The 26,297-nt window shown below is 41.7% G+C and overlaps 1 protein-coding gene and 1 long non-coding RNA gene across 2 annotated transcripts in view; one reads left to right on the top strand and one right to left on the bottom strand.

Moving 5' to 3' along the window:
• Positions 1-9,341: 9,341 nt before the first annotated feature.
• LOC142071858 (uncharacterized) lies at positions 9,342-15,634 on the top strand. The gene is made up of 3 exons (XR_012668072.1): positions 9,342-9,564; positions 11,200-11,307; positions 12,895-15,634. It is a non-coding gene; the product is annotated as an uncharacterized LOC142071858 (long non-coding RNA).
• A 1,996-nt stretch (positions 15,635-17,630) lies between these two features.
• USP53 (ubiquitin specific peptidase 53) overlaps positions 17,631-26,297 on the bottom strand; it is a 59,945-nt gene continuing 51,278 nt past the window's right edge. Inside the window, exons 15-16 of the mRNA XM_048847134.2 lie at positions 19,738-19,837; positions 17,631-18,752 (exon numbers count right to left, since the gene is read on the bottom strand). Coding sequence (XP_048703091.1) covers positions 17,756-18,752; positions 19,738-19,837 — 1,097 coding nt within the window. The 3' untranslated portion in view covers positions 17,631-17,755. The remainder of the gene's footprint in view (positions 18,753-19,737; positions 19,838-26,297) is intronic.

Raw genomic sequence — 26,297 nt, 5'->3', positions numbered from 1 at the left:
GTTATAAGGGTGAACAATTTGAGTTTACCCTGTATAAGCTTTATATAGGGTAAACTGGATTTATTTGGAGTTTTGACCCCACTGGGAGTTGGGCATCTGAGTGTTAGAGAGGGGAACACTTCTTATGCTGCTTTCAGTTTAGTTTGCAGTTTGTGGGACGTGCTTCAGATCTGGGTCTGTGTTTGTGGCCAGCAAGCATGTCTGGCACAGCCAGGCAGGGCTCTGGAGTCCCAAGCTAGCAGAGGCAGAAGTAGTCTTGGCACATCAGTTGGCAGCCCCATGGGGGTTTCCGTGATCCAACCCATCACAAAGCCCCAGCAGATAGGTGTTGGAAATCAGCTGATCCAGCTAAGCAGCAGCTAGTGATTGGCTCTGATTCCCAGCTGGAAGATATAAATGAGATCCCAGCTCTCCAACAGAGAATGAGAAAGAGAATTTTTCTAAGTAGTAACAGAGGGTTAGTCTGCTCTGAGGCTAAAGAAGAACTGTAAAACTTAAGCAACTAGGGAGTGAAGGACCAGGTCAGGACTATCACTTTTGTTACTTTTTCATATTTCTTACATTTGTGTGGCAGAGGAATAAGAGTCTCTGTAGAAGGCTAACACAGAGTTGGGCTTGGCTGACTGTTTTGTCCCCAAGCTGGTGGACAGACCCATCAGACAATAACATATTTCTGGAGCTAGCATACATTATGAAGATGGCAATGTTAACTTAAATGGGACTAATCACATGAATAAAGATGTGTAAGGCTGGATACTGAATGTAAGTAGAAGTAAATAACTTTCACCCCTGGTTCAAATCCAACTACAAGACCAAAACTGAATGTGATGGAACTTTGTATGCTCATTGGGGAAAGATAATGGCCTTTAAAGAAAAATGAGAGAATGGGTAAAGAATTAAAGACTTGACCTTGCAATGAGCTTCAGGTGAGTAGATTGACCCCTGTGCCTGTATGAACCCTATTAACTTCAACGGGGCTCCATGCAGGTATGGGGGCCTACCTACCAATTTCAGGATTGGAATCCTAATAACAAAAAACATGTTGCGGAACTGAACCTGTGATGCATGGCATGCTGTCAATATTACTACTATACTATAAAGGACAAAACGGATGAGGCGGCTTCCAAATTTTCAAGGATTCAAACGAAATGTTTTTTGAGCCCATAAACGCACACTTCATTGACTAAGAGAAATATTGAGTCTCATGATATGCCTTTTCCTTTCCCCTTGAATTAAGCATGCTGCCTCTGCAACCCTAGATCTTTCTGGCTAAGGAAGTGGGAGAAAAGCAATAGAACTCCAACCCACATAGTCTACTGATCTAGAAACCCAAGGGAGGTGAGGTAATATCTTTTATTGGACCAACTGCTGTCTGTGAAAGAGACTAACTTCTGAGCTACACAGAGCTCTCCTACTGATCTTCGGCATCTGTACCACACCCAGCACTGTAACATAAGTATCTGACACATGGCTACCACTAGGCTACAGGATCTGTTTTGACTTGTTTGTTTGGAATGTGTTTCTACAAGTGTTGTCATGTGAAGGTGTGATTGCTAGGGACACTACTTTATTGCTACTGAATACCAGAGAAAGGAGACTGTGTATCAGTGGATTTATACATGAAATCCTCAGGTAAGTGACACAAAATATGAGGTATTATCATAAATACTCACTGGAGACTATGTAACACCTCTAGTAAAGCATGTCCATCGGACTGCTCATCAGCTATATGTTCGTGGTGTCAAATAAAAACCGCACATCCTTCAGCTTCAAAAACCCAAATCTCTAGCAGTCTCTAAATCAGACTCCCCATTAGCACAGAAAGGTGTTTATGCCCTTTGTAAGCCATGGACAACCTGATCACACACTTAAGCCAATACATGAAATAATAATTTCAAAAGAATAAGTAACATCAGCTGTTGTGCTAAGAAACTTTGTTTCGTTCTGGAGTGCTATGCAGAATAAAGCAGAGTGCCATAATTTCAAAACCCATTCAGAAAATGATTTACCTCAGGAAAGGTGTTATCCACAACTAGACTATGTATGTAGATCTACAGATTAATTTTTAGTTACTCATGTTGATACTGCAGTTTGTTAAGAACACATTTTACTTAATTAATTCCACATACTTAACTGGAATTTTATTAAGGCCATGTCTACACTTACAAGCTTACAGTGGGATATCTGTATGAGAGCTCATGTAGCCGTGTTATGCTGATAGCAGAGAGCTCTCCCGTTGACATAATAAAACCAGCTCAATAAGTGACATAGTGCTGTGCACATGAGCACTTATGCCAGCAAAACTTGTCACTCGGGTGTTTTAAGGACTAATTAAGTGGCTTTAGGTAGTAAGATAGCTGGAAACTGTACAAGCCACCACCTAATGTGACAAGTCACAGGGAAAGGCCTGAAGAGAAGCCAGCCCTGTGGGCTCCAAAGTTCCCTGCTTGCAGACACAGGGGCTAGGGTTTTGTTTTGGCAAGCTGTGTGTGTGTTAAAGGAGAAAGCCAGTGGAAGCGAGAGAAGCAGTTGTGAGCACAGCTCTGAGAAAGAACAGAGACAGAGCTCCATGGGGCACAGAAATGACTGGAGGGGCAGACTTGCAAACTGAGTGAGGAAACTGCTTGTTGTTGTTGTGGTGTTTTCTAGTGTGTTCAGGGAAACGGACTTTTGTGTACATTCCTTGTAAATAGATGGATTTGCACTTAAGAAATACCTGACTGAAATTAAACAGAAATTAAAAGGTACAGTGACTAGAGTGAAATCCTGCCAGCTGCATGGACACTTTTCAAAGACACCATAATAGAGACCCAACTTAAATGTATACCCCAAATTAAAAAAACACAGTAAAAGAACTAAAAAAGAGCCACCGTGACTTAATAACCATGTAAAAGAAGCAGTGAAAGAGATAAAAAGGTATCCTTTAAAAAGTGGAAGTCAAATCCTAGTGAGGTAAATAGAAAGGAGCATAAACACTACATTAAGTGTCAAAATGTAATAAGAAAAGCCAAAAAGGAGTTTGAAGAACAGCTAGCCAAAAACTCAAAAGGTAATAACAAAATGTTTTTTAAGTACATCAGAAGCAGGAAGCATGCTAAACAAACAGTGGGGCCCTGGACGATCGAGATACAAAAAGAAAAGGAGGACTTGTGGCACCTTAGACTAACAAATTTATTTGAGCATAAGCTTTCATGAGCTACAGCTCACTTCATCAGATGCATGCAGTAGTAAATACAGTGGGGAGATTTTATATACACAGAGAACATGAAACACTGTTACCATACAGACTGTAAAAAGAGTGATCAGGTAAGATGAGCTATTACCAGCGGGGGTGCGGGTGGGGGAGAACCTTTTGTAGTGACAATCAAGGTGGGCCATTTCCAGCAGTTGACAAGAACATCTGAGGAACAGTGAGGGGGGCAACAAACATGGAGAAATCGTTTTACTTTGTGTAATGACCCATCCATTCCCAGTCTTTATTCAAGCTTAAGTTAATGGTGTCCAGTTTGCAAATTAATTCCAATTCACAGTCTCTCGATGGAGTCTGTTTTTGAAGTTTTTTTGTTGAAGAATTGCCACTTTTAGGTCTGTAATCGAGTGACCAAAGAGATTGAAGTGTTCTCCAACTGGTTTTTGAATGTTATAATTCTTAACGTCTGATTTGTGTCCATTTATTCTTTTACGTAGAGACTGTGTCCATTTTGGCCAATGTACATGCAAGAGGGGCATTTCTGGCACATGATGACATATATCACATTGGTAGATGTGCAGGTGAACGAGCCTCTGATAGCGTGGCTGATGTGATTAGGCCCTATGATGGTGTCCGCTGAATAGATATGTGATCACAGTTGGCAACGGGCTTTGTTGCAAGGATAGGTTCCTGGGTTAGTGGTTTTGTGTGGTATGTGGTTGCTGGTGAGTATTAGCTTCAGGTTGGGGGGCTGTCTTCATCAGATGAAGTGAGCTGTGGCTCACGAAAGCTCATGCTCAAATAAATTGGTTAGTCTCTAAGGTGCCACAAGTACTCCTTTTCTTTTTGCGAATACAGACTAACACGGCTGTTCCTCTGAAACCTGTCATAAAAATGTTGGCATACTGTGCGGCCATGCGGGTACCCATAGCAGTGCCGCTGATTTGAAGATATACATTGTCCCCAAATGTGAAATAGTTATGGATGAGGACAAAGTCACAAAGGTCAACCACCAGGTTTGCCGTGACATTATCGGGGATACTGTTCCTGACGGCTTGTAGTCCATCTTTGTGTGGAATGTTGGTGTAGAGGGCTTCTACATCCATAGTGGCTAGGATGGTGTTTTCAGGAAGATCACCGATGGATTGTAGTTTCCTCAGGAAGTCAGTGGTGTCTCGAAGATAGCTGGGAGTGCTGGTAGCCTAGGGTCTGAGGAGGGAGTCTACATAACCAGACAATCCTGCTGTCAGGGTGCCAATGCCTGAGATGATGGGGCATCCAGGATTTCCAGGTTTATGGATCTTGAGTAGCAGATAGAACCCCGACCAGGGGTATTCTAGGGGTGGGTCTGTACAGATTTGTTCTTATGCTTTTTCAGGGAGTTTCTTGAGCAGATGGTGTAGTTTTCTTTTGGTAACCCTCAGTGGGATCAGAGGGTAATGGCTTGTAGAAAGTGGTGTTAGAGAGCTGCCTAGCAGCCTCTTGTTCATATTCCGACCTATTCATGATGACGACAGCACTTCCTTTGTCAGCCTTTTTCATTATGATGTCAGAGTTGCCCCATAACCAACAAACATGTGGACAAGGGGGATCCAGTGGACATAGTGTACTTAAATTTCCAGAAAGCCTTTGACAAGGTCCCTCACCAAAGGTTCTTACATAAATTAAGTTGTCATGGGATAAGAAGGAAGATCCTTTTATGGATTGAGAACTGGTTAAAAGACAGGGAACAAAGCGTAGGAATAAATTGTAAATTTTCAAAATGCAGAGGGGTAAGTAGTGGTGTTCCCCAAGAGTCAGTCCTAGCACCAATCATTTATGAATAAGTTAAATAGGATCTGGAGAAAGGGGTAAACAGTGAAGGGGCAAAGTTTGCAGATGATACTAAACTGCTCAAGATAGTTAAGACCAAAGCAGACTGTGAAGAACTTCAGAAAGATCTCACAAAACTAAGTGATTGGGCAACAAAATGGCAACTGAAATTTCATGTGGATAAATGTAAAGTAATGCACATTGGAAAAAATAACCCGAACTATACATACAATATGATGGGGGCTAATTTAGCTAAAACTAATCAGGAGAGAGATCTTGGAGTCATCGTGGATAGTTCTCTGAAGACGTCCACACAGTGTACAGCGGCAGTCAAAAAAGCAAACGGGATGTTAGGAATAATTAAAAAAGGCATAGAGAATAAGATGGCGAATATCTTATTGCCCTCATATAAACCCATGGTATGCCCACATCTTGAATAATGCGTACAGATGTGGTCTCGTCATCTCAAAAAAGATATACTGGGATTAGAAAAGGTTCAGAGAAGGGCAACTAAAATGATTAGGGGTTTGAAACGGGTCCCATATGAGGAGAGATTAAAGGCTAGGACTTTTCAGCTTGGAAAAGAGGAGACTAAGGGGGGATATGATAGAGGTATATAAAATCATGAGTGGTGTGGAGAAAGTGAATAAGGAAAAGTTATTTACTTGTTCCCATAATATAAGAACTAGGGGCCACCAAATGAAATTAAGGGGCAGCAGGTTTAAAACAAATAAAAGGAAGTTCTTCTTCACTAGGTGTACAATCAACCTGTGGAACTCCTTGCCTGAGGAGGTTGTGAAGGCTAGGACTATAACAGGATTTAACCTCCATGAATTTATCTAGTTTTTGTTTAAGTCCATTAATGGCTATTAGCCAGGATGGGTAAGGAATGGTGTGCCTAGCCTCTGTTTGTCAGAGGGTGGAGATGGATGGCAGGAGAGAGATCACTTGATCATTACCTATTAGGTTCACTCCCTCTGGGGCACCTGGCATTGGCCACGGTCTGTAGACAGGATACTGGGCTGGATGGACCTTTGGCCTGACCCAGTATGGCTGTTCTTATGTTCTTACTGATGTAGCCAATTTCTCCTCCCAGTGGAAGCAACCATTAAGGCTCCAATATTGACTAACTGCTTGCCCCAAAAAAGCAACACCACCTATAAGCCTCTGCCAAAACTGATTTAACCTGCCTTCCAGGTCCATTGCTGAGAGTTCTCTCTGCTGAGGGTTCCAGTATTACTATTCAGAAATTTATTGGCGCATTTCTCTGAAAGGCTTTCAGCACAATTTGGGGAAGGTCACTTTGAGCCTTCTGTCTCTGGTAAATCTGAGTTACCTTAACTCTTTAGAGTTAGAACAATACTAATTCCTAATCCGGTGGCAGGTTGCTAAACAGCATGATGCCATTTCTGCCATCTCTTGCTCCTTTCTTTGAAGATCAGGCACCATTTTTCTTTATCACTTTTTGGTTAGAAGTCTTCTGATGCCTGACCTTTTGAATATATTCTCTTTTTCATTCTAGTAGAAAGTATTTCTTTATCTCAGAATTCCTCTCTTGCATTGGCTGCATAGGCTCTCCTCTCTGGGTTTATTGTGCTTCATCTCTGCCTCTTTACAACCTCTAATCTGTGGTCACTGAGTCTATATCTAGTGAGAGTGTACCTCAGGCTTGGATATTTCACTGTGGTGGGGTAGTTTGCTAGGTGACAACCAGGGTTTATGTCTAGTTTTAAACTGAACCCGACTTCATTTCCATATAGTAGAACAGGTTGGATTACAGCCATCAAATAGTTTGAGTAGTAGTCTTATTGGAGAGGTGTAGATATCTAATGGTTTCTTCATGGTGTTGAAGACCCACAGAGTTTCAGCCACATGAGGACAATTGGAAACCATCTCAGATTCCATGAACCTCTGTTGATACAAACATGTGTATGATAGTTGAAATATTATGCAAGTTTGTTTCTCTAGAGTTCCATTTATGATAGAGGAAAACTGTTAGCCACAACTGTTTATAATATGGCTCTTCCCAGAAAGGTGCTTGTACAGTTTCCTGGGCTAGACTAGAACAAAACTAAATCATGTTTAAAAACATTTTGGGCTAACCGTTTCCATTTAGTGTAAATGGGAACTAAGCACGGGCCGGGAATCCTTGTTCTTAAAGCCACCTTTGGAAGGCTGGGATGGATGGAACAGAAGAAGGAATGGTTCACCGATGTTACATATTTTAGGCAGTAATTTATTTTAAAAATGATAGAAACATAATGTGTCTATCAGATAACAGCTGTGATCCACCTAGTCAACTCGCCTGTGTGGCAGTGGCCAGAGGGACATGCAAAATCAACCATAACGGGCAACTGTGAAATCACATGCTCCTATAGGAGAACTTGCTAGTGGATGCATTATGCCCTGTGGGTTTCTGTTTGGGTGGACGTTTTCGGAAGCTCGTGTAGGAGTTTGACTTACCCTGTCTATAGCAAAAAGAAAAGGAGTACTTGTGGCACCTTAGAGACTAACAAATTTATTTGAGCATAAGCTTTTGTGAGCTACAGCTCGCTTCATCAGATGCATTCAGTGGAAAATACAGTGGGGAGATTTATATACACAGAGAACATGAAACAATGGGTGTTACCATACACACTGTAACGAGAGTGATGATCACTTACGGTGAGCTATTACCAGCAGGAGAGCCGGGGGGGCAGGGAGGGACCTTTTGTCGTGATAATCAAGGAGGGCCATTTCCAGGAGTTGACAAGAACGTGTGAGGAACAGTGGTGGTGGGGGAGCAATAAACATGGAGAAATAGTTTTACTTTGTGTAATGACCCATCCACTCCCAGTCTTTATTCAAGCCTAAGTTAATTGTATCCAGTTTGCAAATTAATTCCAATTCAGCAGTCTCTTGTTGGAGTCTGTTTTTGAAGTTTTTTTTGTTGAAGAATTGCCACTTTTAGGTCTGTAGTCGAGTGACCAAAGAGATTGAAGTGATCTCTGACTGGTTTTTGAATGTTACAATTCTTGACGTCCGATTTGTGTCCATTTATTCTTTTACGTAGAGACTGTCTACTTTGCCACAAGGGGCCACAACAGTGGTTCCCTTAACCCACCCAGCAATATTGTTAATCTATCCAACTATACTCTTACGACAGATTCTTCTGCTGGGCTATCTCGGAGCCTCTCCTTCTGCCCCTCCACCCCCACGAACATGATACAGTTCTGTGGTGACCTAGAATCCTATTTTTGATGTCTTCACCTCAAGGAATATTTCCAACACACCTCTGAACAACATACTAACCCACAGAGACCTTCCTACCAAAACTACAAAAAGAAGGATTCTGGGTAGACTCCTCCTGAAGGTTGAAACAACAGACTGGACTTCTACATAGAGTGCTTCCGCCGCTATGCATGGGCTAAAATAGTGGAAAAGCAGCATCACTTGCCCCATAAGTGGCAATTTTTCAACAAAAAAACTTCAAAAACAGACTCCTCCAAGAGACTGCTGAATTGGAATTAATTTGCAAACTGGATACAATTAATTTAGGCTTGAATAAAGACTGGGAGTGGATGGGTCATTACACAAAGTAAAACTATTTCTCCCTGTTTATTTCTCCCCCCAGTTCCTCAGACGTTCTTGTCAACTGCTGGAAAGGGCCCACCTTGATTATCACTACAACAGTTCCCCCTCCACCCACTCCTGCTGGTAATAGCTCACCTCACCTGACCACTCGTTACAGTGTGTACGGTAACATCCATTCTTTCATGTTCTCTATGTATACAAAGTCAGGTTTTAATTGAGAGCTCATTCTTAATCTTTCCCTGTTTATGCTGAAATAAATGTGTTAGTCTCCAAGGTGCCCTAAGCAAACTCCTTTTCTTTCTAGGTCTATAAATCCCCACTGTATTTTTCACTGAATGCATCCCATGAAGTGAGCTGTAGCTCACAAAAGCTTATGCTCAAATAAATTGGTCAGTCTCTAAGGTGCCACAAGTCCTCCTTTTCTTTTTGCAAACACAGACTAACAGGGCGGCTACTCTGAGACCTGCCTCTAGCGTTCTTTCTTCGTGTACTTCGCCCCTACACCGGGGCGCGGCAGGGCGCGCGAGGGGGAGCTCTGACGCACCGGCTGCCTCCAGCGCCCCTCCCCCGGCCACGGCGCTGGCAGTTCCGGCCGCGAGCGCAGCCGGCTGGGCAGATACGTTGCGTAAGTCACATGCGGAGGCAACTCGCCTCCGCCCCCCGGCCCAGCTGTAGCGCTGTCACGTGACCAGCCCCGCAGGCGGCCGCCGGCTGCTTTCATTGGTGCAAAGAGCCGCCCCTGCCCCGGAGCGAACAGGTGCGCATGAGCGATGGGGCCACGCCCACCGCCCCGCTCTGGGAGGCGGAAGGCGGAGCGACTGCGGACGGGGAGCGATGGAGGCCGCGGAGCCGGAGCGGACCGCGGCGAATGGCGACTGCAGCCGCCTCCTGTCGCTCTCCGGACAGTCCTACTGGCTCGACGTGTGGCTCTTCGTCCTCTTCGACCTGGCGCTGCTCGTCGTCGTCTATCTGCTGCCCTGAGCCCGCGGGTGAGCGAGACCCGGCCCTGCTCTTCCCCCTGGCCCTGCTCTTCTCACCGGCCCCGGGCCCCCCCCGGCTCCCCAGTCTGTGTCTTGCGGTAACCCCCGCCCCCCCCGGCTCTCCGCTGCACCCCCCGCCTCCTGCGCAGCCCTGCTCTTCTGGGCAGCCCCGGGTGGTTATTGTTCAAGGGGCTTCGTTTACGTGTGGGAAGCAGGGCCCGGCTCGGCCCGGCCCGGCCCGGCCCGGCCGGGGTGTTGCCCCGCGCTCTTGGCCGTCGCGTGTAAGTTGGGCGAGGGGCCCGTAGACTGCTTTGCCCAGGTTAGAGAACGTCCTGGCTGCTCGTTCTTGGAGCAGCCCAGGTGTGGCCATGCTTTGGAGCAGGGACTTAAACGTTAGCACGGGGCAGCCTGGTGTCTGGATCTGCCTTTTGCTGTTCCTGTAAAAATTCACCCGCCTTGTAAACTTCTGAAACGCTGCAGTTTGTACGCGCTCAGCAGGGGCTTGTTAGCAGCTTAGGACGGGGAAGGTTCTGAGCATGCCACACCCTGGTGCCGAACAGGAGTTTCCTTGCACTTGTAGTTTTGGGCTGCCTCGCGCTGTTGTGGGTCTGGGTCCGGGTCCAGACACCAGAACCGAGAGCTGGGAGACTGCCTCTTTGTGGGGCTCTCAGTGCCCTCCCGCTGTGCCCGGATAGCTGGGTGCTACCTGATTTGGGAACATGAGCCAGAATTGCGGGGGTAGGAGCCAGTGGGGGATGGATTAGGGAACATAGGCTAGGATTTGGTGGGAGTGTCAAATTGAGTCGCTGGACGTGAGAGGCGTGAGCAGTGGTGACTGGGCCTAAGTGAAGGGAATGGGACTAAGAACCAGGGTGGGGAACAGGTGGGACTAGGGTTGAGAGGCTGGAGGGGAACAGGGCAGGAAGGGGTCAAGCTTGGGTATGAGAGGGAAGGAAGGAAAGGTCTGTGCTTACTAGATCACACTCCCCTCCAAAATCTGCAGTGGAGTCACCATTCTTCTGCTGTCAGCGTCTATGGAAAGTCTGTTGCTTTTAAAAGTAGAGGATGACAGTCTGTCAGTTACTCTGTTAGCTCAAGTGACGGAGGTCTGTGCTGTGAATCTAAATGTCCCAACCCTGTTGATGACCCATTTGAGTGTCAGTGTGAAGCCACGTGATGCGAAACTGTAATTTTTGTTTGCTTTTTTAAATAAGATCTTGGAAATGACACACTCTATATTAAGAGTATTATTGAGGATGTAAAGTCAAGCTAGTTAGGAAATGCCAGAATGCCCGCCCAGTTGTAAGGAGTGCCAAAGAAAAGCCCATGAGGAGGGTTTGATTAAGGTGCAGGAAATAAGGCATAGGGCTGCACACTGAACAATGGGAATGTAATATTAAATAGTTGCTCATTAAGTGAGCACTGTCCATCCTGTGCACTGAATGAACCAGGAATTCAGGGGGAAGAAATACGATTCATAGGCACAAGGGTTCTGAATTAAAGTTGTCTTAATTCTGGCATTTCCTAACTAGACTGCTTGACTTTTCAACCTTTATGTTCTTCTAACATAGATTTTTGGTTGTGTGTGTATGTACATATACCCATGATCATCCATCCCTTCTTTCCAAATAAAACACCTTGCAGTTTCCACCAATTACTCATGAGATTTCCAGACTTGACTGTGTATATCTGCGACAGGATGCTTAGCTAAACTACAAAGCATCTTTATATCTGTGGCTTTGTCAATAAAGGGTAAGTGCAGAAGTTAACTTCCCATTAGGTATCAGTAATGGCACTATAATGAATATCACTAACAGTAAAGCTGTCCGTTGCTAATATACTTTTTCTGAGTGGTTGTGTCTTGCTTGAATATTTCTATTTTAGGTTTAGGAATCATGTAGCAATGCATAAGCCCAAGATATCCAAAATGAGTACAGAGCTTCTGATCATGGCTTGCATCTTGCATTAGAAGGTATAAGTTCAGATCAGAAATGTCAGTTCTGTCTCCATTTCTGTGGATGGGAAATGACAAATAAGCCTTATTTAACAGTGTTGCTGACTAAAAAGGTCCTGTCACATCTTGCATCTCTGTGAATGATAATTGCAGTATTTTATACACCTTGGAGGGCTTTTTCAAATGGCATCCAAATGTGCAAGCATAGAAAAACATTACTCCCTTTGCAAAAGGAATGCTGGCACACACAGGGCCAAAGTTCGTGCCTGTGATCTCATTGGTATATTCCTGGCTCTGTGCTACCTTCCCTTCCCCACCCTTTTTCTAGAATGTGGTAGGACAGAATGAGATGTGGGTGAAGTGTGCTGTGGTTTGCAGCCTGCTTGGGGTAATGCTCCTTCGGGAACTGTTAAAAGTAGTACAAGTTAGAGCAGTCCTGAATCTATTCTAACTTGTTCCAAGGGCCTAATCTGCTCCTGTAGCCTTAAGGTACAAGGAAGCACAATGGTTTAAAAGCAGTCTTCCCTTTCTCAAAGAGAACTGTTGTGTTGAGCAGAGTGCTGGCACATGTAAGACTGGAGGTGACTAAGATCAGTTGGGTGTCTTAAAGTGGAAATCTGCAACTAGAGCTCTGATTAGATAAAGTATGGTGAATAAGCCAACGTTCTGACAAACAATCTTTCTACCAAAAAATAGAACTAAAAGCTTTTGAATTTAAAGAAAGTTCTGTCCATGCAGTTTTCCCATTTACTTTTTTCTCCCTATTCTAGTTCTGTTTCTGTTGTGCTTCATTTGTGACAGAAATTAACTCTGAAACTTGAACTTCCAAGCAGAGATTAGGAGGAAAAATCTAGGATAACAAACATGTCAAACAGCCACAGTGCTATCACTGGTAACACAGCAAATTTCAGATGTTTAAATTTCAAATAGTGATACTATTGACAGATCCTGCTCTGGTTGGTAACAGATATTAGTATTAAATATAAAGTCTTTTTAAGTAGATATAAACTTTTTGATAAGTTTATAGCTCAAACAGCACTGTCCTGGTATAAAGGTAATTTAAGTCTGATGTTCCCTTTAGTATATTGAAGAAAACAGCACCTAATGTATGGGTATAGATGCTTCCTACATCGAGGGAAGGGGTTTTTCCCTCTGTGTAGTTAATCCACCTCTCCAAGAGGCCATAGTTCTAACCCTATCTACACAACAGATTAGGTTGACCTACTGATCAATGGTGCTCAGGGATGCAAAATTTTTCATAGCCTTGAGTGATGAAGTGAGGTTGATCTATTTTTTTAAGTGTAGACGTATGCTTATTTTCTTCCTTCCCCTCCTACTGACCTTATACCACTGAAAATGTAACATGCCTTTTCTATTCCTTATAGTGGCAGCTTCTATTCAAGATGATGATCCTTATTTATGAAAACATTCTTTGGAAGAAGAAGACTGCATGCAACAGGACAATGAGAAATGAGACTCTCAAAACTGTTGAGCCATTGAGTGCTAGTGATACACATTGATCCATTCATGGATGTACTGATTTGAGGGGGTCCAGTTCATCTATAGCCTGTTTGCCGTTGAAGTAATGTAAATTGTTCAAGTTAAATTACTTGAAAAGTTTGAGGGTATTCTAGTTTCCATGGCAGTAAGATGGATTGCTCATGTCTTTTACATAATGTTTAGTGTTTGAATAAAGATCAATTGAAAAAATGGAACTTCAGACTGGCTGAATAGCCCCATCTGTAGAAGAGATGGATTGAAATAGAATTGTGTAGGAAGATGTTGCCTGGTTTCTCCTGGGTTAGTTTATTAGTTATAGGTTTCAGGTTTTATAGGTTACGCCTAAATTTGTTTAGTCTCTAAGGTGCTACAAGTACTCCTTGTTTGTTTGTTTAATTGGGTATGACCTCCTTTTCTGGCCTGGCAAGATCAATTCCCTCTTTGCAGCACTTCCATGCAGCTCTATCCCTCTAAGGCTTTTTATAGGAGCTCTGTCCAGAGACAGGTAATGGCCATAATAGTAAGGTTTTATTGGTGTCTTCTTAAATTACCCAACATGACTCTGGTTACTGTGCTGGTTGATTATAACCACTATCCTTTCCTAGAGGAATAACCTGTAGTGCTGTAAGTACACAGGGTCCTGTTCCTTTCTAAAGGGGGTCTTCCTCTGTGCTAACCACTAAATCTCCTCTGGAAGATCATGCAGGTTTTGACATCAGAATCCCATTGTAATTAAGTAAGGAGTGTAAAAAGGCAAGCCTGGCTGCTTAAAGCTTTCCTACATTTAAAGGGCTGCACTGGTAAAGATGTCACCTACACCACTGGGGGGGCTTTTCCTGTTGGCATAGGTACTCCACCTTCTTGAGAGGCTATGTTTATGGCAGAAGGTGGACCATTGATAAAAATCTTAGAAGAATGGAGGTTGCCTGGTACGTGGTGAGATCCTGAATGCAACTAGCAGAAGATAAACTTCATTTTTTTTGCACCTCCAGCAAAACAGATGGTTCAAACATGAGAGATCTGGTCAACTTCAGTATTTATGCTCTGCAATGTTAAGCAAGCTGTCAAATATAAAGGGAAGGGTAAACACCTTTAAAATCCCTCCTGGCCAGAGGAAAAACCCTTTCACCTATAAAGGGTTAAGAAGCTAGGGTAACCTCACTGGCACCTGACCAAAATGACCAATGAGGAGACAAGATACTTTCAAAAGCTGGGGGGAGGGAGAAACAAAGGGTCTTGGGCTGTCTGGATGATGATTTTGCTGGGGACAGAACAGGAATGGAGTCTTAGAACTCAGTAAGTAATCTAGCTAGATATGCATTAGATTATGATTTCTTTAAATGGCTGAGGAAATAAGCTGTGCTGAAAGGAATAAATATTCCTGTCTTTGTCTTTTTGTAACTTGAGGGATTCTCTATATTTTGAATCTAATTACCCTGTAAGGTATTTACCATCCTGATTTTATGGAGGTGATTCTTTTTACTATTAAAATTCTTCTTTTCAGAAACTGAATGCTTTTTCATTGTTAAGAGCCAATGGTTTAGGTCTGTGGTCACCTATGCAAATTGGTGAGGATTTTTACCAAACCTTCCTCAGGAAGTGGGGTGCAAGGGTTGGGAGGATTTTGGGGGGAAAGACATTTCCAAACAACTCTCTCAGTAACCGGTTAAACGTTTGGTAGCAGTAGCGAAAGTCCAAGGGCAAAGAGTAAAATAGTTTGTACCTTGGGGAAGTTTTAACCTAAGCTAGTAAAAGTAAGCTTAGGTTTTTATACAGGTTCCCCCCCCCCCCCCCCCCCCCCCAGGTCCAGGTCTGTACCCTGGAGTTCAGAGTGGGGAAGGAACCTTGACACAAGCTTTCTTTTTTTAAACACTGTTCGTGGCTAATATGTTTCAGTGAAGATGTATCATCACTGTTCAAATTAGATAGGTGATTTAAAAGTGGTGAAACAAAATGCTGGAACACCTGTTTAAAATAATAAAGAGACTAGAGGTAGCAGCCACCATAGTAGTTAGATTTTTATCTAATAGTCTGAACAAGCAGAAAAATGTAACTTGGCATGAAAATAAAATTCTAAAGACTGAAAAATATTAGTTACAATACCTGTTAAATGCATTAACACATTACAAAATGTCTGTTCTTATACAAATCTATAACCAGGACATTTATAAAAAAATAAATAGGCACTCTAGCTAAATCAATGTCAGATCACACAGTTAACAAATATTAAATAAACATAGGACCTGTAGAGTAAATATAAAAACTGAAGGTGTCAATAAAATAGTGCACATAAAACTTATCTGGTAAACAGGTCATATACAAAAGATTTTGCCTGGGAAGACTGCTTCAAGGAAAGACTAATTCATCTAAATGACTTCAATGAAGATTGTTGCATTTCAGAAGAACTTAAGAAGCTATTCTTGAATATGCTCACTAGCTTTCCAGAAACCAAATTCACTTGTGTTAGTTATAGGCATTCACTTTGTTCCTTTGTATATAAGTATGAATGTTTGCTATGCACATTTAAGAACATTAAGTTTGCTCTTATATAGTATTCAGTGTTGTTCTGTTCATATGTTAAATTACTGCAATTTCAAATAAAAGATTTCTGGAAAAGCTTGACAAGTTCTAATACTATGTTTTTAAAAGATGACATTTTAATTAAGTAGCTGTGTACATTAAGTAATACCTATCTGATATGGGTTAAAAATGTCAGCTATTTTGAACAAAAACAACAACGGTGGGAATCTTCCATGCTTTCACACATCCAAGTGTTCTTAAATCAAGTTCTTTCTCCCCACCCAGTCTTATCCAGAATGTAAGGATTTTCAGTAGGTTCAATTTCACTTGCATTCATATCTATACATGTTGAATATATTTGCTTTAGATATAACAATATCAGTTCCAGAATTCATTGTTTCAAATGCTACTGGGTGATTGAAAAGTGTAAAGAGGCTGGCTTGAGATATTTAGTCTGCAGCATATCATGGTAGCATATTAAAAATGACAAATCTTAGATTGAATTCATGGTAGGATATTGGCAAAGTAAGCACAGCTTCTGTTTTATATTTTGGATAACTTAAAATACACATGATTGTCACCATTTGGCTGAAGCACTAATTCACATAATGTACAAAAACATTTAAACCTGTCTGACCACAGAAAAAGTATAACATACATATGTAGCATTAAGCTCAGAACTAAAAGGCATTTTACACTTTTTTAAAATTGGGTGGTACTGATTACAGTTAAGCAAGCCATGAGCTTCAACTACTCATTTTACACAGTCCTGATTTGATAGTATTCATTACAAGTTACATTAGTTATTTCAGTGGCTAACAAATGGTACAAAGCATGAATGGATTACCGTGAAGCTGAATTATGAGCCTCCCTAAAGGGTGCAGATTCAATTAAAAGCTTATCCAAAGGGGATGTAGATTTGTTTAGCCATTCATTGAAAATACAATCTAGAAGTGTTTTGGAGTGGGAGACTGCTAGCTGGGGACAAAAAGTTCTGTAACAGTAAGTCTGACTGACTGATCCCATAAATTTGCTCAGGTTTATGTGAACCATAGTGATGTATTTTCAATAGGGAAGGGGAAAAGACAGACAGGTAGGTACACAGTAGGGATGAGGAGTTTGCATACAGCTGCTAAATCAATCTGACCTGAAGACTAAGGTCTTGAATGTAAATGTACTGCTTCTTAAATTAATCTGGTATAGGTACATGTGACAACTTCATATCCTAAAATATATTTGTTTCTACAGCACATTGCAGACTATATTAATTTGTAGCTTACATAGCTAAATTAAATTTCAGTAATAAGTTAAGGTATCACAGCTTTGCTTGTGGAACACTGACTAGAATTTAAATTAAAGGAGCAAACAGTTAGGTAAAAAAGTGTACAAATATGGAACTGGAGTTTTAGGATAATTAAATTCTAATTCCCTTGTAAATTCCTTTCTCCTGTCCATGTAGACTAGACCAATTTGTAAAATCACTCATTAAGGCAGCATTCTGAGTACTAAAAATCCAATTCTCTGGGTAAACTTGCATTAAAAAAAGACACTTAAGGATAAAGGAAATTAAGTTAGACTTTCACAGAAGTCAGATGAAGAAATAGGGAACATTGTTACTCATTAGGAAAAATGGTTCCATAAAGCAGATGTTCTGTATGTACCATGCTATGTATGGTACTGTACTTATTAGCATATCACTAGCTAGTTTAAAGGATTACAGGTTAATTTACACCTTCTCAGTCTGTGGCACTAAGCCACAAGTGTATTAAGTTCTTCAGTAAAATGAACAATTTTAAGTTAATCTTGTATGTGACTGATCTATCTTGGTATTAATTAAAAGCACACACTTTTAAGGGGACCATTTGTAAGAGACTTACAAACTTATTCAGCATCATTACATGGAGGTAAACATAGTTAAGGCAAGAAAGAAAAAGACAAATCCATGAACATAGGGCCAAAACTTTAGCACCTTTTCCCCTGCTCACCCAGATTTGCAGAATCATTGAAACAGTCATATCTCTTAAAAGCATGGCTGACAGGACACCTAAGTATGCAGTGTTGTAGTTGTGTCCATCCTAGGATATTAGAGACACAAAGTGGGTGAGGTAATATCTTTTATTGGACCAACTTCTGTTGGTAAGAGACAAGCTTTTGAGCTCTGGATACCTGTCACCAAACATTGAGAAGTCCATGCAAAATGCATAAGGAGGACATAGATTTGAAAATTTACCTGTTGCAGTGTATGCCTTCTATGCTAGGTTTGTATCTCTGTTCAGATGTGGGATGACTGGAATCAAGAGTACCATGGTATACAATGCCCAGATCTAGTCCAGTTGGTGGTAGATGCTTATCTTTGTGGAAGCCACCACTGTTGGCAAAATACAGCTTGGGTCTCTGATGGTATTTCATCCTGTATGTATCTGTCATGCAACTATCTACTGAAAAATAGGTTGTTAGACATACACTATCATTTGCATCAGGAGAGCTAGCACTTGGTCCTGTGTGCTGAGATCCTTTATTAAAAATACTGCCAGATACAGTCTGACAGTCATTAACTGATGAGCTAGGTGCAGAATCCAGTTTGTGAATGGTGTGCTCATTCCCTTGAAATGTTTCTTTAAATCTTTCTTCATTTGTAAATGCACCTTCTGATGCAGTTTTTGAAGCAATAGCTGTTTGCCTTCCAAAATTTGAAGGGTTACTCTGCAACACTTCTGGCAATTTTAAATCAGCTGTGGATTCATTTTTTGATCCCAGCAAAACATTCAGAGTATATTTCTTTGGAGGTAAAGGAGGTGGAAGATTTTGGTAAATTACTTCTGGACTCTGAAGATTATTAGTCCTACCAAATGACTGAACAGCACATTCACCAGATAAGGACAGCTCTGTGTGGGACTGTTCTAACAGATTCTGTTGTACTAACGATGCGAGCTCTGACTTTGATCCAAGAGTTCTTGTATGAGGAGACTGCAGCTGAGATGAGAGAAATTCATTGTTTTTCATTCTCTTTCCACACACAACTAAGAGTTCAGTGTTACAAGGGTGGGCTGAGCTCTCAGCACTGTAAACTGGCATATTGATTGTCTCAAGTTTACCTGGATTAAGCCACTCTGAAGAGCTCTGTTCATTTAACTTGCCGATCTTGGTTTCTCTCTTAACGTGGTCCTTAAAATTTGGCTGTAGAGTCGATGAAGGGAATATTTTCCTGTGTGGCATCTCTACTCTAAAATATAAATGTGCACAGGTATTTTGGAACCAGTCACAAGAGATTTCTTCACAAACATTTACACATGCAGTTTTTTTTTTAAAGCATACCCCACACCCATAAATCCTAAGTACTGTGAATGTATCTTTTTTATAATGGTGTTCTTGGAGACATTTAAATATCCTTTACCCTGATCTGACTGGAGGATTCAGAGACTTATTTAACAAATATTCATTTAGCTCCAAGGTATATCAAATCATTGCAGATTTTCTTTCATAAGAAATTTGAAGGATTAACAAAGTTCTGCAAAAGATTCATAGATTCACCTCCAATAAGGAAAGAGGAATCTTGCTAAAGCACGGAATGGAGTCAGGTCTGGATTCTTTTCCTGATCCTACCACACTGACTTTTGGACAAGTCAGGTATGTCAAAAATTTGAAAAAATGTCCACCACTTTTGGTTGCCCAATTTTACACTCCAGGTCCTGATTTTCAGAGAGGCTAGGCACCTGCAGCTCCCACTGACTTCAGTTGGAGCTGTGAGTACACATCACTTCAGAAAGGCAGATCTAGGTGGTAGGTAACTGGCTACCCCATTTTTAACTACAGTTTTCAGAAGACAGTTTGACCAATCATTATTTGTTGTATGAATGTACAAAATACATCACTTTAAACTCCTGATCTAGTTAAGATGGTTAAATATCAGATAAAGGGCCAGACTGTTAGATGCCTAAATCCCTTTAAAAATCTGGCCTAAAATTTGGTTCTCTGTTGGCTGATTCTTATAAACATCAGTCAGGTTTCCTTGCGTTTTCAAAAGGCAAATTTGTCAGCCGAGTCATTTTTGACACACTAGGTACAATATTAAAATAATGTCTGAAGACTAGGTTTGAAATGCATTTGGATACATTATAGGTTCTCTTTCAGTCAGCAAATGGAGCTCCACATGGACATTGTATTTCAGAGAGAAAAGTTTCACAGTAAGAAACACAAAAGTTAATTACCTCTTCAGTGGAGGACTGTGCATCTGCAATTGAGATTCTGAAGGAAAGTTAGTGTGTGGTCTGTAATTAGCTTCCATAGTCATTTGGTTTTTCCTCAAGTCTGGAAAAAAATAGCCCAGTTTTACTTTACAATAAGTAAAATGCTTCCTCTTTCTTAAGGGTTCATTACAAGTTACTTACACTAACAAAACAAACCTCCACTAAACAGGATACTGTTCATTATTTTCAACATTACAATGAAAAGAATATGGATCAACAAAACCACTTCCAGTAAAAAACTTTCTACACTGTTTTTCACAAGTTCGATTTGTTACACTTCAAAAAGGGGCTTTTTAATAAGAAAGACCTAATAAAATATCTACATACTGAAGAGCTTAATTACTAAAAATATACCTCTGATTTCTCTGTTAATATCACATGCTTAAACACCTAGCAAGTGATGGACACAGTTCATTTCTAAGATTTCTAAATGCTGTGGGTCCATGGAGGCACAAGGTTAAAGGTTAACTTCAACTCCCAGAAAAGTATATAGAACAGGTATTTAATCGTGCAGTATCTGTGTTCAAGATATATTTACTATATATGCTATTGGTATCCATGTCCCCCATGTGCATAAGGTCAGATTCTTTTCACCAGCAATGTCCACTGGGACCATGCCTGTGCCCTAGATGTTCTCATGTCCCCCCCATCCAAGTGCATAAAGGGGCAGAACAGGCCCAATTACCCTTAGTTACTTCACCAATATAGAATCACAGAAAGGTGGACACCATAGTAGCAGAGAAAGAAGAGTCATTGAATCCACATGGACAACACATTTTGAAGAATCACAATTACTTTAAGTAAGTAACCATTCTTCTGAGCAATTGTTTACATGGATTCCACTCTTGGTAACTAACCAGCAGTTGCCTGTTTGCTTGGAGGTAGATACTAGAGTTCCTACTTAAACAATGACTGCAGGACAGCCCTACCAAAATGGGCATCCCATCTGGAAGTCTCTACACCAAGGCGCAGTGTCTTCTAAAGGGTAGGCCAAAATCCCCACACCTGCACCACAGATTGCAGGAAGAGGGACATTCTTCAAAAAGACAACAGAGGATGCATGATTTCCAGTAGAATGAGCTCTAATGTAACAAGGTGAATTTAACTTGGTTAACTCGTAACATGTTCTTATATAGCTGGAGACCCACTTAAATAACCTCTGTGATGGTATACATTGCCCCTTAACTATCAGCAAAGGCCATGACTAGATTGAGCATGTTCTTGAATGATTTTGCCTTGTTGATGTAGGAAGACAGTTATCCTTACTACACTAATTGCGTGTGAAGTTTAGCTTCTCCCAGGGTTGAATGAGGTTTGAGACAGAAAACTAGGAAGCAAATAGATTGGGTCATATGGAACTCAGACCACCTTGAAACTTCAGTGATGCCTAAGAGAGACCTTGTATTTATGAAACCCTGTATAAGGGGAACCTGACATGAAAGCATAAGTTTCCCCTACCCTTCTAGTTAATGTACCAGCCACTAAAAAAGCAACTGAAAAATAGCAACCTATTCCCTGTACCAAAGGTTACGGTGTGAAAAATCAATCCTGCTAATACCGTATTGACGCCTTTAAGGAATCTTGGCACAGTAGTGAGAGAAAATGTAGTATGGCCCTGCATAGGAGGGTAATGCCCAGATATTGCTCCTAAATGGACCCGGACCCTGACCCTTATGGACCTGATAAAGTTCAGATTGTTTCACAGCTAACCGTCTAATACTGCTGAAACTGGGGATGTCAAGAGAGGCAGCTGGTGCTGAGATGCCCTAATGGAAACCCTCTTCCATTTTGCTTGTAATAATTTTGCTTTGTAGTCTGGTTGAAGGTTTCCTTCTTTGGAACAGAATGTTCTGAACTTCAGTTGAACAGCTTTTTTTGGTAGATGTCAGCCAGCCGTATCCAGGCTGTCAGATGTAATGAAGCAGTGTTCAGGTATAGGATTAAGCATCGTTCTGAACAACAATACTGAGCAGGGCCCGTAGACCAATGGGGAGAAGGGGGGAGGACAGGCTGTGTTGAAAGGTTCATCAGTTGTGAATACAGGAACTGCCTATCCTATGCTAGGGCTATCATAAATGCTCTGTCCTAGGTCTTGATTCGCCCTCCTCAGAACCCTTGGTATCACAATGAATCAGCAGAAAGGCATACATCAGTCCTGGCATCCAGGAGATGAGAAGGGCATCTGTCAAGGGGCCTGGGCTCGAAACACCCCCTGGAACAAAATATCTGACACTTGTTGGCCTGGTCTGTGGCATACATATGTTTCTAGGAATCCTCAATTGCAAAAGTTATTCTGTAGTACTGAATATTTAAAACAGACCACTCTTGGTTGTCTGAGAGCTTCCAGCTGAGTTGATCAGCTAAGGTGTTCTAAAGGCTGGGAAGGTGCTGATCCACTAGGTGTATTCTGAATAAGATCCTACAATTCCAAAGCTGCATAGCCTCCCAACAGAATGGAGATGATCTTGTTCTTCCCTGCCCGTTGACATGCACAGGTGTGAAGTTGTCCGTTGGCACTTGTACTGTCGAATCCTGAAGAGGCAGGAATATTTGCATGCCAGGCAGATGGCTCTGAGCTCTAGGACATTTATATGGAGACAGGCTTCTTGAGGAGACCATAAAGCCCTAAATCCAAAGGCGATTGAGAAGAGGAGGAAGAGGCTACTGAATAGAGGACTCAGAGAAGCAGCCGTATTTGTCTGTATTCGCAAAAAGAAAAGGAGTACTTGTGGCACCCTAGAGACTAACAAATTTATTTGAGCATAAGCTTTCGTGAGCTACAGCTCACTTTATCGGAATGCATCCAATGAAGTGAGCTGTAGCTCACGAAAGCTTATGCTCAAATAAATTTGTTAGTGAAGAGAGGATTGTCACCCAAGTCTTGGTAAGCAGAGGGTAGAGAAAAGTACTTTCTTGCAGACCTGAAGAGGATCCGTCTTTCCACCAGTTTAATGAGATTACTTCTTGTGGGACCATGATCATCACATGCACATGGTGTCTACTGTAGATATACTGATTTGAACACTTGAATAGAGTATGGGTGAAATCTGGCAAACTATGTCATACAGGAGCTTGAAGCCATGTGTCCAAGAAGTCCAGCATGTTTTCACTGATTTTCTTGGGTGATCTTGAAGTTGGTTGGTAAGATCTATTATTATTTGGAATCTTTCCTGTGGAAGGTAAACTGTTGACCTAGAGTCCACTGCTCCTGCTCCAATGAAAGCTATGCTCTCACCATAGTGGATTTCTCTCTGTTGACTGAGATCCAGGAAGGCAAAAAGCTTTAGGGTTACCTGAATTCAGTTGTTCACCTGGTTGGGGTCATCTTCCTTGAATTAGTTAAAGTATGGACAGAACTGGATTCCTGCCTTTTTTAGATGAGCTGCCACAATTGCCAAGCACTTGATGAACACCCTTGGTGGTGTGGAAAGACTAAAAGGCAGGACCCTGTATTGGTAGTGTAGCAAGGCAGAGTGGTTCCCTGCCGCCCCAGAGTGGGATGAGCCCTTCTCCACACCAGAGAGCGCACAGCCAGCGAGTCCCACGCCCGCCCCCCAGAGGTCAAGGCACAGGACAGGAAGTATAAAAGCCCAACCCCAGAGCTCACTCAGGAAGCAGCTGCTGGAGAGGCCAGACACCGCCGGCCTAGCTCCCAGTTGGGAGACCCCAGTGACCTACGGCGGACCCGAGGACTGGCCTGACCTGCCAATGCTTGACACCGACCAGAGCCTGGAGGAGCTGCCCAGCCTGCTCCTTGCCAGTTACCCAGAGGACCCCATGGTGCTTGACCTCACAGAGGACACGCACGGGACCCAGGTATCTCCAGAGGGGGAGTTCGGAAGTAGCCCGGGGGCAGCCAACCCTACTCTGGCTGCAGCACTGCCAGAGTTTATGTCAGTGTGTTGTGGCCAGGATCCCCACTGACTCCACAGCAAGCCTTCTGCCAAGATTTCTTAAAATAAGAGGTGGTTGCCATCAGGAGGCCAAGACATTAAAAATATTTCTCAGGCTTTTGACAGTGGCATCAAATTTGTTGTCTGGTGAAAGCCCCAGACTGAAGAGGAAACAGAATAGGATTGCCTATGGTGGAATCTCTCTCTCCTTCAGCTGATCTGAGGTCCTCTTTTGTCCGATAGTAATACTTGGCAGAGGAGTGCTGTCTGAAAGATGGCTACTGGCATTTGCACTTTTTTCTTGAAGGAGGAACCATGGGTCCAAAGAGCAGAAGTCAGGAAAAAAGGTTGCTTTATCTTAAGAACCTCATACTCAAAGCCATTCTGCGAAAAATGTCTTAAAACGTTGTTCAATAGAAAAAAAGTAGACATTTTGTCTTGAATTCCTCAAGATTTCCTCCTCCCCCCCATAATATATTGACCTGAAAATATAATAAGTTTAGATCCAAAATTAGAATGTGGGCATGGAAGAAGTTTAACTTTTTAAAGTAAAAAAAATAAGCTAACAAATACATTTTAGCCTAACAGTTGCTACTAGGTTTTCTGTAATTATACTTAAGCTTTTAACATGCAAACTCTAAATTTATATCTTACATATAAATCATTTGGTTTTTATTTTTATCTAGATATGTTTTACACACAAAATTGCTCCTTACTCCCCATAAAATGACAAATGTGAACTGCGGTTCCTAGCTAAACAATTCAGTTAATGATTTTACTGAATTTTGTTTCAGGAGCTGTGAAGTCCCTCGGTTGGGCACAAGGAGGCAGCAGCGATTTGCAAGCAATCACTAGAATGTCACTGGGGCAGGCGTTCAATCACAGCCGCTCTCAGACACCGGGAGGTTGTGCATTTGGAATTCCAGCTAATTTAAAAATAGCTGTGCTATTTTTCTCTTCTGCTGACATGGAGATCCATGCATGGTTAAAAGGCTGGGGGGGGGGGGGGAATCTATAGGGAATTTTGGCTCCAGGTTCTTTGCAAACCTAAATACAGTATGGCAGATGTTACCATACTGCACAGCAGAAGCCTCAACACCATCATAAAAAACTCAAACAATAAATTAAAGATAATTTTGGCATTTCTCAAATACAAGCCAGTCAGATTTTTGGGATTTACCTTCTCACTTAAATATCTGAATAGATAGCCTTGTTTTTAAAAGACAACAGCCATTCTTCTATCCACCGAGTAATCTAACTCCACCACCACCACGCCACCCCAAAAAGGTGAAGATTGTATTTCCACATGCTTTAGAAAATATTTTCTATTGTATTGTCGAAATATTGCAAATAAAATATACAATACCCAATTTTAGTAAACAAAAAAGGAACTTCACTTCTTTATGAATGAATGTGTCCAGCAGTTCAGATTTGATTATATATATTTTAGAATAAATGTAGAACTATTAGTAAGAAGCCAAAGTATAATGACTGACAGTATTTTCTGTCAGGTTTCAGAGTAACAGCCGTGTTAGTCTGTATTCGCAAAAAGAAAAGGAGTACTTGTGGCACCTTAGAGACTAACCAATTTATTTGAGCATGAGCTTTCGTGAGCTACAGCTCACTGACAAATGTTTTTTTTTTAAGGTTATATTTGAAGAATTTACAGAGGGATTTAAATTTGGGACTGAACCTTGGAAAAACTAGACTATAGTATTACTGTCATGGATGTTTTAACAGAAATGAAATGAAGGACCTTTGTAATTAAACAGACATCCACTCTTGTTATATACCCTCCCTTCACTTGGACATGCACATCGCACTTGCTTATGTACTTTCAGAAATCATTGTTAAAAAAAGATCTGATAAGGCTTAATCTGATTGTCAGAATTAGTTTCATCTTGATCCATGTTAGGTTTCACAGTGCTTTCACTCTACCCAACCCCCAATTAAAAAGCGCATAGTATTCTTAATTTTACAAGTAATCCATCTGCACACATTTCATGACTTCTCAGAAACCTGCAAATTAAACATTTCCTTACCTCCACTGCATATACACATTGATTTAATAACTAGAATTGCCAGCAATGATTTCTACCCTCCTGCACCACTTTCTCCAGTGGGCACCAACTAGTGGGCAGCTTCTCCCTCCATGCTACAAAATTAAGCACAAATTTTATTTGGGTATTTATTAATTGTTCCTTCCAATTTAAAAAGAATTAAAAAAGATCTTTAAAAAATGGAGGGCCTGAGTTTTAAACTGGCTATTGAGAGTGCGATTTTAAAAGCCCCCTAAATAATTACAATCCAGAACTTTCCCATATTAGATTAAAATAGTTCCTCTTCATTTGGGGGAGGGCAGGGGAAGAGATGGAGGAGAGGTAGGCTCTATCACTTCTCTCTCCTGGGGCAAGCATCATGTTCCACTTTTCTCCGCCTCCCATAGGAGAAGGAAGAAAGGGGAGCACTGGGTCTCATTCCATCCAGCTTTTCCTCCCTACAGAGGAAGACTACATTGCTTCTTTACATCCCGATTTACATACTCCTGAATGGTTTAATCTCCTCCTTTTCAAGGAAAGTCCAGTATGTGGCAGCGGGCCCTAGGTTTTGTCCCTAGGGTTCATGCAA

Source organism: Caretta caretta, chromosome 4, assembly GCF_965140235.1.
Source record: "Caretta caretta isolate rCarCar2 chromosome 4, rCarCar1.hap1, whole genome shotgun sequence".
Taxonomy (NCBI): Eukaryota; Metazoa; Chordata; order Testudines; family Cheloniidae; genus Caretta; species Caretta caretta.
Note: the sequence above shows the minus strand (reverse complement) of the source record. Positions and strands in the feature narration are given on the sequence as shown.